Genomic DNA, 13,356 nt, shown 5'->3' on the forward strand with positions numbered 1-13,356 from the left:
CTGTAGGTCCATACGGTTAAAATGATACCCTACTTATATAGGTTTGATTTTGTCGCACTTCTGGAAAAAATCATAACTACATGCAGGAAAATTTATACGTTTAAAAATGTCATCTTCTGACCCCTATAACTTTTTTATTTTTCCACGTACGGGGCAGTATGAGGACTCATTTTTTGCGCCGTGATCTGAAGTTTTTGTTTTGATCTGACTTTTTGATCACTTTTTATTCATTTTTTAATGTTATAAAAAGTGACCAAAATACGCTTTTTTGGACTTTGGAATTTTTTTGCGCATACGCCATTGACCGTACGGCTTAATTAATTATATATTTTTATAGTTCGGACATTTACGCACGCGGCGATACCACATATGTTTATTTTTATTTTTTTTTACACTGTTTTATTTTTCTTATGGGAAAAGGGGGGTGATTCAAACTTTTATTAGGGAAGGGGTTAAATGACCTTTATTAACACTTTTTTTTTACTTTTTTTTTGCAGTGTTATAGGTCCCATAGGGACCTATAACACTGCACACACTGATCTCTCATCTTGATCACAGGCGTGTATTAACACGCCTGTGATCAGCATTATCGACGCTTGACTGCTCCTGCCTGGATCTCAGGCACGGAGCAGTCATTCGTCGATCGGACACCGAGGAGGCAGGTAAGGGCCCTCCCGGTGTCCGATCAGCTGTTCGGGACGCCGCGATTTCACCGCGGCGGTCCCGAACAGCCCGACTGAGCAGCCGGGATACTTTCAGTTTCACTTTAGAAGCGGCGGTCAGCTTTGACCGCCGCTTCTAAAGGGTTAATACCGCACATCGCCGCGATCGGCGATGTGTGGTATTAGCCGCGGGTCCCGGCCGTTGATTAGCGCCGGGACCCACGCGATATGATGCGGGATCGCGGCGCGATCCCGCTTCATATCGCGGGAGCCGGCGCAGGACGTAAATATACGTCCTGCGTCGTTAAGGGGTTAAGCAGTAGATATTAAAATTGGTCTTTGGATGACCGGCTAACCTGGCAAAGCAGCATTGGTAGTTCTAATCATGTAATCCTTCATAATCTCTGCCATAGACACACATTGCACTAGATTGTTTTACTAGGCACACAGCCATAACTATTCATCATCCTCTACTTAAACGATTCAGCCATTTCTCTAGCTGTTGAAAGAGACAAGCACATTATGGCAACTACACATTTTAAACTGACATGTGAAAAACTGGGGTAAATAAGAATGACCGGAGTGTGAAGCATGCCAAAGACTAGACAACATTTTTCAGATTTCACTGGAGTAATCTAGTAAACATCTTAAACTTGAAACTTGAGGCAGTCTTTTGCTGTTATGAAGATTTAAAGGGTTCTCCCACTGAAGACTGTGGATATGTCATATACGCTCTGATAGGTGGATCAGAAAAACGTCGGTCATCAGTCCATGCATCCAGGCAGAGACTAAATGCGAAGACTGCTAAGCAGGAATGCAGCTCTCCATTCAAGTTTAACAAATTACCTCCACTTATTAGACAAGTAGGGGTGTGAATCGCCAAGAATTTGGCGATTCGATTCGAATCGCGATACCAGTGTGGCGATTCGATATATCGCGATATATCGCGATACCGTCTAGGTGACGATACATCGCGATATATCGCCCACCTGGGAGCATTCATAGATCCCAATAGACGCCGCTGTCAGCTTTGACAGCGGCGATCTAGTACTCCGGTGCTGCAAAATAAAATAAAACGCACTTTTCTTACCTGCCAACGAGCCCGCGGAGCTCCGGTACAGTCCGGTACAGGTGTTCGGTCCCCGGGCTGTATTCTTCTTACTTCCTGTTAGTCCGGCACGTCACATGGAGCTTCAGCCTATCACCAGCGGAGGCGGGACATCGCTGCGGCTGGTGATAGGCTGAAGCTCCATGTGACGTGCCGGACTAACAGGAAGTAAGAAGAATACAGCCCGGGGACCCAACACCTGTACCGGACTGTACCGGAGCTCCGCGGGCTCGTTGGCAGGTAAGAAAAGTGCGTTTTATTAAAAATTCCACATCCCTAAAAGAATCGATTCAAAAATATTTTGAATCGATTCTGTATCGGCAAATGAAAAATCGCGATTATCGCGAGAATCGATTTTTTCTTACATCCCTATAGACAAGGTGGGAAAATTCCTTTAAAACTTGTTCATTGTCCTGGCGCAATCCAATTCCTTGTCAGAAATTTCACTACAGAACTTCCGAAACATAAACTAAGTCAGCAGTCTCCCAATGAAATCAGTGGAAGGCTGTTGAAAGTGGAATCTGCATAGAGTTAGGCTGGCTTCACACTACGGAATTTACGAGCAAAATTCTGTTTTGAAATTCCGCTTGGAAATTCTGGTGCAGCAGAGTCTCTTTGCTGGCAATGAGAATTTGCTGCACAATGTACACTGCAGAGTTTTCGAGGCAACATTTTGGCAAGTCTCGTTCGACAGACATTGCCGTCTATAGGAACAGCGATGTCTGCACGATCCTAGCACTGACTGATTCAGTGCACTGCCCACACTCGGAATCTCCGTTGAGTGAAGCCTTTTAGGATACAACCAACACCTTCCCTTGATACACTGTTTTCATTGCCAACATTTTTTATTTTGTGCTCAAAATGCTAAGGCAGAGCTCCATAAATTGTAACCAATAATTATTACTTCCACATAGTTCTCATTGAAGATGGTAAATTGGTTTGTATCATTATTACAGGCACAGTGATCTGTGGCTTTAGAGAAGCTAGGCAGCTACTAGAAGAAAAGATGTCTAATCTGTTGCTTACCAAGGCTTCAGCCGGCACACAATGTCTTCGATATCTTGGCGAATCTCATATGTAGACTCCAATCGGAAGAGATTAAAATTGCGAAGAAGGTAGTCATGTAGAGTTAGAAACTGCAGATTCAACTTTGGCAATGCCAGACACCCTAAAAACAGAAAGCCAAAGATCAACAAGTGTCAACATGTTTTGTAAGTAAAACTCCAACATTAAATCCCTTTTTACTAGTTATTTATATTAGGGAATTAAATTATGAGATCTCAAACTCACACTCTTTGCCAGCAGAGGCCATCCTGGCAATAGAGGAATATGCCTGTACTTTAGTGATGGCACTGAAGCTGTAGAATTGTTCAATATATTTGTTATTTGGTAAAATGTTACTTTGCAATTGCTCCAATATACTAGAAGGGTAGATAACTTTAAAGGAAATCTGACATGTTCCACCTGCACTAAACACAATACACAGGGTAATAATGCGAGTGAACCAGATTAATATGATGTATCCCTGACCCTGATTCATGGTTTCGGAGATACCTGTATATTAGCCTCCGTCTTCGCGCTAAGGAGGCAAAAGCCGGTGTTCTGATCTTCCCTGCCTTTGTCCCCCTCTACTCAAATATGCCTGTCCACCTTACGCTACTTTCCGCTACTTACTCTTACTCTATGAATATTTATGAGGTGGGTGGGCATATGGGTGCAGCAAGGACGTAAGCAGGAGAGCTCACAACATTAAAGGGGGGTTAACACATTAGCATGTATCTCCAGGACCAGAGCACCGATCCCAGTGAGTAATAAATCATTCTCTCAACCTGTATATTGGGTTTACTGCGGGTAAAACAGGTGTCAGATTTACTATAAAGATGACCTGTGTCAAACTCCCCAAAACTTAGATTTTACTTTCATTCTAAAGCTTAGGGTACCCTGATCAAATATCTTTTAGAAGTTTATTGATAAGTCCTTCTGTGGGGTATGTGGAGGTTATATTTTGTCTCACAACTCAGGGAATATCAGGCAATGGGCAGGATTATACAGTCAGGGGGTGTGAATGTTGTACAGTGAGGGGCCTGTATGCCTAATGCACACCTATGATTGTATAATCCTGCCCATCCCATTACTCCCTTAACCCTTTTCTTTTTTTCCTTCTCACCTTCTAAAAATCATAGGGGGAGATTTATCAAAACCTGTCCAGAGGAAAAGTTGCCCAGAGTTGCTACAGACCCATATTGCCACCAAATGAACTTTGTAATGAAATCACAAATTTTTACCACCAAATCTATGGTAAAGCAAAAACAATTATTTCTGGGGCAAAATTGAAAACAAAATAAAAAACGCAATTTTGCTAATTTTTAAGTAACATGACATGTTATCGTTATTCTATAAGCCCATATTATAAAAATGATCTATATGGGGGCGTGGCCTGCACGGAGAGCTGAGCGGTCGCACACGTCTGTGCTCCCGCTGACCCAGCTCTTATAACCCAGATAGCATCATCCCGACCGGATCCCGATTCACCTGGGGGCCCTGGAGGAGTAGCAGAGACACTGCTGAGTCCTCCAGTGCTGCTTTCGGGTGCCGGAGGTGAAGGGAAGTAGAGCGTGGCACTGGAGTGGTGAGGCGATGAGGGAGTAAGGAGGACTGCCGGAGCAGTGGGCCGGGAGACATCGCCAGCCTACAGGCACTGGAGGTGATAGCTGCAGCAGGCGGGGAGCTGCTGGAAGGGTGGCCATAAAGTATACTAGCGGTCTCCTGTGTGGGGAAAACTGCAGGAGCTGTCCGCCCTTGTAAAGGCTTTCGTGGGCGGGGCTTCTGGTTGCCCTGGGAACTCCCGCGCCTGGGAAGTGCTGGAGTGGGGCTGGAGGCTGCTGTGACTGTGAAGGGAGCGGTGTGCGCCTACATTAAAGGGGTACTCCACTGGAAAACATTTTCTTTTAACTCAACTGGTGCCAGAAAGTTACAGATTTGTAAATTACTTCTACTAAAAAAATCCCTATCCTTCCAGTACTTATCAGCTGCTGAATATTACACAGGAAGTTCTTTTCTTTTTGAATTTCCTTTCTGTTTGACCACAGTGCTCTCTGCTGACACCTCTGTCCACGTCAGGAACTGTCTAGAGCAAGAGAGGTTTGCTATGGGGGCTTTGCTCCTGCTCTGGACAGTTCCTGACATGGACAGAGGTGTCAGCAGAGAGCACTTGTGGTCAGGCAGAAAGGAAATTCAAAAATAAAAGAACTTCCTGTGTATTATACAGCAGCTGATAAGTACTGGAAGGGTTGGTATTTTTTAATAGAAGTAATTTACAAATCTGTTTAACTTTCTGGCACCAGTTGATTTATACAAAAATGTTTTCCAGTGGAGTACCACTTTAACCCTTGGGCTCCCTGTGGACTCTACTGCAGTGCTGGACATTATCAGTAAAGGGGGTGAAGTGAGGTCTCCTCCACTATATTGAATTTCCACTGAGGGACCTGTGCCCTGGTCCTCTGCCCCCCGCTCCTCTGTGAGTGCTTAGGTGCTGCTGTTGGTTTGTTTGCTTTTAAGGAAGCAGTGACATCCTTGCTCCAGGCTCCTCATTAACCCCCACCTGACGCTCTCCACCTCTGCATCTTGCTTGTGGCTCTGCGTTGCTGAATTTTGGGGTGCTTACAGTGTTGCTGAATATGGGGGGTCCAAAAGGACGAAACAATAAATCTAAACCTGCGGCTGAAGCTGTGAGACAATCTACAGAAGACGAGGCTTCCTCTGATGAGGGACCTCTGCCTGTCAGAGATCAAACTAGACGTGACTCCTGTGCGCTTACCCCATTGACCTACCCCAAGTTCTCTGCGCAGGCCGCTAAAGCTCTCCCGTCGAGGCTACGGTTGGATTGTTTACTGTTTCTTCCCCCACTATGTTCCCCGTCTCTCCTGGCTCTGAGAGGTGTGATTCTCCTCCCCATTCCTCTTATCTGGCGGATTCCGTGGATCAGAAATTTACTCAGTTGTTGGCTGCATTCACCTCTTGCCAAACCATGATTGTTTCCAAAGTTGATGAACTCCAACAGGAATTTGTGATACTTCATCATGAGACTCAAAAGCTCTGTGAACGTGCTGTGGAGGTGGAATGCTGGGTTCTCCACTATCAAAGATACTCTACAACATATTCCTGCGCAGTTGTCCTCCATGCAACGGCAAATTAAGATTGAGCTGGATAGGGCTGATGATCTTGAAAATAGGCTCCGGCGCAAGAATATCCGTCTGGTGGGCCTCCCTGAAAAAGCGGAAGGCTCAGATCCGGTGGCCTTCCTGGAGGAATGGCTGCAAGAAATATTGCCACCTGACACCTTACTTTACAGTGGAGAGGGCACATCGTGTTCCTGCCCGACCTTGAAGAGCGCATGGACAGCGAGGGGTTACCATTCCACTTATTCTTCATCTGCAAAGGGTGTCTCTATTTTAGTAACCAAATCCCTTCCCTTGGTCATTGACCAAGTGGCTTGTGATCATTTTGGAAGATTTGTGGTTATCCAGTGCTCTCTGCATGTATTTAGTTTTCTATTGGTGTATGTATATGTCCCCCCCTCTATTCCATGTTGCGGCCTTGGATTGAATTACATCTAAATTGTTAACTTTCCCTCTCTGCCTGTTCTTATAGGGGACTTCAATGCGGTCCCGGATCCAAGTGTCGAGCAGATTCTGGCTCTCCTGGTCTTGGGAACTGGAGTACAGCGCTGTCCCTTACTGAGGTTTGGCGCTGGAAGCACCCGTCTGCTCCACCCTTTTCCTATTACTCGGCAGTGAATAGATCATTCTCCAGAATAGATTTGGCATTTGCCTCATCTGATCTGCTACCTCTGGTCAGCAATGCCTTGTACACCACTGGGGGGGGGGGGGGGGAGAATCTCTGACCACTCAGCACTTATAATCTCACTAGGCCTGGGCCCTCGGCCCTCCTCCACAGTCTGGCGGATGCACTCTGGCTGGCTGCAGGAGGACGTGGTGACGGGATTTCTATAGTGACCTTTATACCTCTAATTTATCAACTGTTCCTGACGGCTTGGTATCTTTCTTAAGGAGTTTGCCCCTTACCCCCTTGACTGCGGCTCAAGCGGCCGCTTTAGATGCCCCCTTTTCAGATGAGGAAGTCTCTGTAGCTATTGCTTCCTTACAGCCGGGAAGGACCCCGGGGTTAGATGTATGATTTGGGACTGGTACAGGATGAATGAGGGGCTGCTGATCCCTATTTTACAAAATCTTTTTAATGTAGTTTTGGAAACTGGGACACTCCCTGACTCCATGAGAGTGGCCCAGATTGTGGTTCTTCCCAAACCAGGCAAAGATCCAACATTGCCGGATTCCTATAGGCCTATTTCCCTCCTTAACGTAGATATAAAACTGCTAGCGAAAGTGTTGGCTAATCGGTTACGTAAAGTTATAGCCGCTGTCATCCATCCTGACCAGACGGGCTTTATGCCGGGGAGGGCTACTGACATTAATGTCCAACGATTACACCTAAACATAGCTGCAGTGGGAGGGGAGGCCTCTGGGGGGGTATGTGGTTAGTTTAGACATCTATAAGGCCTTTGATTTAGTGGAATGGCTGTATTTGAGGGGTGTGTTGGGAGTCCTTGGGTTTGGCTCTCGATTCCAGGGATGGGTGCGGTTGTTGTATGACAGTCCTAGGGCCAGGGTGCGAACTAATTTAGAGATCTATGAGTCCTTTCGGTTGGGTAGGGTAACAAGGCAGGGATGTCCTCTGTCTCCCTTTTTATTTGCTCTGGTGGTGGAGCCCCTGGCAGCGGCCATCTGAGCATCTACTAGTATTCATGGGGTCCGTAGGGGTTCCTTGGAGGAAAAGGTGTCCATGTATGCGGATGACACACTGGTCTATTTGACGGATGTCCAGGGCTCCCTGGGGGCTTTGTTCTCCCTCTTAGCTGACTTTAGTTCCTTTTCTGGCATCAGGGTTAATTGGGGGAAATCGTCCTTGATGACTATCTATGACGATGGACTCAGTCTCTTGACCACAGTCTCTTCCCCACGGGCTGCAACCTGTTATTCAATTCAGATATTTGGGAGTGGAGGTTTCTCCTTGTGTGAAAGAATTTGTGCTCTTGAATTTGGCACCAATGCTGCTGTCTGTGACTGATAAATTGCAGGCCTGGTCTTCCTTATCCCTTTCTCTGGCTGGCAGGATTAATATTTTTTAAAGGATTTATTTACCTAAGTTCCTGTATCTCTTTCATCTTTCTCCGGTGTTTCCCCCTAAAAAAAATGTTTAAGTGAGTGGAGTTCTGAGGTCCTTCTGTTGGCAAGACAAGCCTCCGCGCCTGGGTTAGCGCTGCTCCAGGCGTCCAAACAGTGGGGAGGTCTGGCTTCCCCTTATATGCACAATTACTTCCTAGCATCTCAATTGGTGTATGCTGCCTGGACCTGGCGAATGTTTCTACTGCTTTAGCAGGAGCTCTCATAGGTTCGTATAAAACGTTGACTAATGTCCTCTATAGATGCACGCCTACTTCCAAAGAGTGGCTGAGGTGTGGTCGGTGGTTTCCGGGCGCATCCCGCAGCCAGCAATGTCCCCTAGGGCACCTCTGTGGGGGAATCCTCATTTTGAGCACCTATAGGGGTTGGAAGCTGTTGGTTTCTGGAGTGATCGTGGAGTCCGGTTCGCCATGCATTTGTTTCGGGAGTTTTCCTCCTTCCCCTCATTCCAGGAGATGTGTGACCACTTCAATCTCCCTCGGAGTGCCCAGTTTCGGTACTTCCAGTTGAGACATGCGGTAATGAGACATGTGCAATTTGGTTCTCTTTATGTGACCCCGGCCTTTTCAGATGTGGAGCTGCTTATGAGTACCGCCGACCTCACTAAGCCACTGACTCATGCAAATGCTTTGCTGCAATCGGTGGGACCTGATCTGTTTGAGTTAGCCTATGTGAAGTGGGTGGATGATGTCCCTGAATTGACGGAAGATCAATGGCGGGAAGTTACTAAGACTTATTATCCTACGGTGGTTAGTGCGAGGGATTTACTCATTCAGGTAAGACTCCTCCTCCGTTTATACTACACTCCGGTTAAGTTGTTTCGTATTGGGGTCTCCTCTTCGGATTTATGCAGTACGGATGTGGGCTACCTTCTGCATGCCATGTGGAGTTGTACTTGTGTAAAACCCTTTTGGAGAGAGGTGATACAGTTCATGGCAGATCACTTAGACTTCCTTTATGTGTTCTCCCGTTGTTTGTCTATTAGGTGTTCTTAATGATTTGGTCACTGGCTCCCATAGGCGCCTTCTTATTAGGTTGTTATTGTTTTGTGCTCGGAAGATTTTGGTAATGGCCTGGAAGGATACATCCCCTCCCTCTATCCCAAGAAATGTCATAGGGTCTGGATGCCCTGGCTACTAGTGGATGAATCGGTGGTCCCCCCCAGAGAGGGTCAGAGTGGTTGTCGGTAACTGGGCGTTGGTGAAGGGGAGATCTCCGGGAGTGTATGTGCCCGTGAGTATATGTTGTCTGTCTCTATTGTTTTGAGGTTAGCCGGGTGTGGTCTTCCTAGCTCGTATAATCAGTATTGCTATTTTACTCCTTTTGTGTACACAGTGTTGATAGGCTCGGAGGCCCAGTGCTCGGCAGTTTTTGTTTTTGTTGGTGTATTACAAAATGTTATCAAATAAATACTTTTAAAAGAAAAAAAAAATTAAATGATATATATGATGTTTAGCTTTATTTTACTACTTAAAAAAAATTAAAAAAAAGTATGTTTAAAATTGTCCTACTCTGACCCCGATAACTTTTTTATTTTTTCTTATACTGGGCTATTATGAGGGCTTAATTATTTGCACCGTGATCTTTAGTTTTTATTGGTACAATTTTTGTTTTGATACACTCTTTGATCACCATATATTAATTTTTTAATGGTACATAAAGTGATGAAAAATACAAATTTCTGGACTTTGGTGCTTTTTTACATTTACCCATTGACTGTACAGTTTAATGTTATATTTTTATAGTTCAAATGCAGGTAAGGACACCACCTATGTTTATTTTTGTTTACATTATTTAAAAAATATAGGAAAAAGGGGGTGATCCAAGCTTTGAGGAAAGGGGTTAATTTACATTTATGATCTTTTTAAATTTATTTTACAATGTTTTAGCCCCCATAGGGGACTATTACTTACAATCTTTAGATTGCAATCAATGAACAATGCTGGTCCATAGAACAGAATTGATCAGTGTTCTTGGCGCTACCTTGGCTTACTGAAATGCCAATTGGATAGCGAGGATGAAGATAAGAGACCTCCCGCCGTCCTCTCAGCGGGTGTCCTCATCAGCTCCACTGAGCTACCAGCAAGAAACTTTTTCCATTTTAAATGATGCAATCAACTTTGATAGCGGGGTCTAAGGGGTTAATGCCAGACATCATCATTAACCATAAGTCTTGGTTGCTCGTAACAAATGGAAGTCCCCGCATGCTTAAACAACTGTAATGAAATAAAATCCAGGAACAGAGGGGGAGAGAGAGGCATCAAAATCTGTGTAGAGGAAGAGTGGTTCAGTTGCCCATAGCAACCAATTAGATTGCGCCTTTCATTTTTATAAAGTCCTCCGAAAAATGAAAGAAGCGATCTGATTGGCTGCTATGGACAACTGATCCAATCTTTCTCTACACAGGTTTTGATACATTTCTCCCAGTGTCTCAGATCTACATGTGCACAACCTGGAGTGCCTGCCCATTGTGTAGCTGCATGAATCTGGTAACTGAAGTGTTAAAGCGCTAAGTACTGGGAGTGCTAGAAGTCACATCCGTATAAGCTGTTCTAGGCAGCATGGGTAAAACAAGATTACATTTCAAAGCTGAGTTATATTGGTAGTTTTCACAATATTAGAGCTTATTAGGATGATCAAAACGAGGCTTACATATCAGTTTACAGCCTCACCTTCCCCAGAATAGTACTCTGTGGGCACAATGTTCTCATCCCATATGATCTTCTCTGTGGGATATAAGGGCATCTGGTTCAGCTGCTGGATTTGAGAGATCCGTCGCTCATGACGGGATACCTGCATAGAGAGAAGACAAAATAAGTTCATGTAGCAGCAATGTACATCGTATTATGTCTGCAGAGCTGGAAAGATTCATTCTGAAAGGTGTTTAAAAGGTTTAGAGATTTTACTTTAGGGATTAAGGGTCTTTTTTTTGCTTACAATGTGATTCTACATTTAGTGACTCTATCCTCTTTCTTATAGAACAGAAAGTAATAAAAGATGCACACCTAGCAAAGCCGTAGTGACAAATTGCTTTATATGAAAAATGGGAATTTTCTTACCAAATGAGGTTGCACCAGCGTCTGGCCCGGTCAAACTTACATAGTTTTTAAGGATGAAAAAAAAAAAAAGCCAAGAGTCCATCAAGTTACATCTAAAACCTTATTGTGCCGATCCAAAGGATGTTCCAGCAACACTTCCAAACGACTTGGTCACATGTTACTTATATGTCAACAACAAACATAGGATAGATCATTTAACCCTTACTCGCCCCCATTTGCGAGAGTCTGGGTTTTCGTTTAAATTCCCATTCAAGCCTCTGGGAAATATACACTGCTCAAAAAAATAAAGGGAACACTTAACACAATGTGACTCCAAGTCAATGACACTTCTGTTAAATCACACTGTTCACTCAGGAAGCAACACCGATTGACAATCAATTTCACATCCTGTTGTGCAAATGGAACAGACAACAGGTGGAAATTATAGGCAATTGGCAAGACACCCCAATAAAGGAGTGGTTCAGCAGGTGGTGACCACAGACTACTTCTCAGTTCGTATGCTTCCTGTCTGATGTTTTGGTCACTTTGAATGCTGGCGGTGCTTTCACTGCATAAGACGGAGCATGAGATGGAGTCTAAAACCACAAGTGGCTCAGGTAGTGCAGCTCATCCAGGATGGCACATCAATGCGAGCTATGGCAAGAAGGTTTCTGTGTCTGTCAGTGCAGTGTCCAGAGCATGGAGGCGCTACCCAGGAGACAGGCCAATACATCAGGAGACGTGAAGGAGGCCGTAGGAGGGCAACAACCAAGTAGCAGGACCACTACCTCCGCCTTTGAAAAAGGTGGAGCAGGAGGAGCACTGCCAGAGCCCTGCAAAAGGACCTCCAGCAGGCCACTAATACATTGTTCTCATAGTTGTGCATCCACTCATCCACTCAAACAGTCAGAAACAGACTCCAAGAGGGTGATTTGAGGGCCAGACGTCCACAGGTGGGGATTGTGCTTACAGCCAACACTGTGCAGGACATTTGGCATTTGCCAGAGAACACCAAGATTGACAAATTCACCACTGGCACCCTGTGCTCTTCACAGATTAAAGCAGGTTCACGCTGAGCACATGTGACAGAGTCTGGAGATGCCGTGGAGAACATTTTGCTGTCTGCAACATCCTCCAGCATGACTGGTTTGGTGCTGGATTAGTAATGGTGTGGGGTGGTATTGATGGCATTGATGCTATGGACTGGCCCGCCTGTTCCCCAGGCCTGAATCTGATTGAGCACATCTGGGACATCATGTCTCGCTCCATGCACCAATGTCACGTTGCACCACAGACTGTCCAGGAGTTGGCGGATGCTTTAGTCCAGGTCTGGGAGGACATCCCTCAGGAGACCATCCGCCACCTCATCTGGAGCATGCCCAGGCGTTGTAGGGAGGTCATACGGGCAGGTGGAAGCCACACACACTACTGAGCCTCATTTTGACTTGTTTTAAGGACATTACATCAAAGTTGGATCAGCCTGTAGTGTGGTTTTCCACTTTGATTTTGAGTGTGACTCCATATCCAGACCTCCATGGGTTGATAAATTCGATCTCCATTGATCATTTTTGTGTGATTTTGTCAGCACATTCAACTATGTAAAGACAAAAGTATTTGATACGATTAGTTCTTCTTTCAGATCTAGGATGTGTTATTTTAGTGTTCCCTTTATTTTTTTGATCAGTGTATTAAAATGCTACTTTATAATCCCTCTACAAGGTCATTAACCTCTTAAGGACGCAGGGCGTATGGATATGCCCTGCATTTCGAGTCCTTAAGGACGCAGGGCGTATCCATACGCCCGTGGGAATTCCGGTCCCCACCCCTAACCGGTTGGGGACCGGAGCCGGATGCCTGCTGAAATCGTTCAGCAGGCATCCCGGCATATCGCCCAGGGGGGTCATTATGCCCCCCCCATGTCGGCGACAATTCAGTCCAGCGATCTGCGGCGATTCCGGGTCAATCGGGTCTCCAGTGACCCAGTGACCCGGAATTACTGGCTGTTCGGGGCCGTCTCTGACGGCCCAGAACAGCCAGAGCCTGCAGGGGTGAGGTGGCACTGGTGCCACCTCACGATCGCCCTGATTCGTCGGCCGGATTACCGGCCGACCAATCAGGGCGCCTGCTGCGGGTGTCACTCCCGCACCCGCTCCGCCCCTCTTCCGGAGGGCGTGAGCGGGAAGACGACCCCGGGTGCTGGGGACCCCGATCCCCGGCGTCCATGTTGGGATCGGGGCCCCAGGAGCGACGGCAGCGGCGAGGGACTGTCCTGCGATGGGAGCAGCAGC

General features: G+C 45.9%; 1 protein-coding gene across 2 annotated transcripts in view; it reads right to left on the bottom strand.

Moving 5' to 3' along the window:
• AQR (aquarius intron-binding spliceosomal factor) overlaps positions 1-13,356 on the bottom strand; it is a 142,285-nt gene that overhangs the window by 72,810 nt on the left and 56,119 nt on the right. For both annotated transcript variants that reach the window (XM_056545659.1, XM_056545660.1), the window contains exons 15-16: positions 10,703-10,823; positions 2,797-2,938 (exon numbers count right to left, since the gene is read on the bottom strand). In XM_056545659.1, the coding sequence (XP_056401634.1) occupies positions 2,797-2,938; positions 10,703-10,823 (263 nt within the window). The remainder of the gene's footprint in view (positions 1-2,796; positions 2,939-10,702; positions 10,824-13,356) is intronic.

This window comes from Hyla sarda, chromosome 11 (genome assembly GCF_029499605.1).
Source record: "Hyla sarda isolate aHylSar1 chromosome 11, aHylSar1.hap1, whole genome shotgun sequence".
In the NCBI taxonomy this organism is placed as follows: domain Eukaryota; kingdom Metazoa; phylum Chordata; class Amphibia; order Anura; family Hylidae; genus Hyla; species Hyla sarda.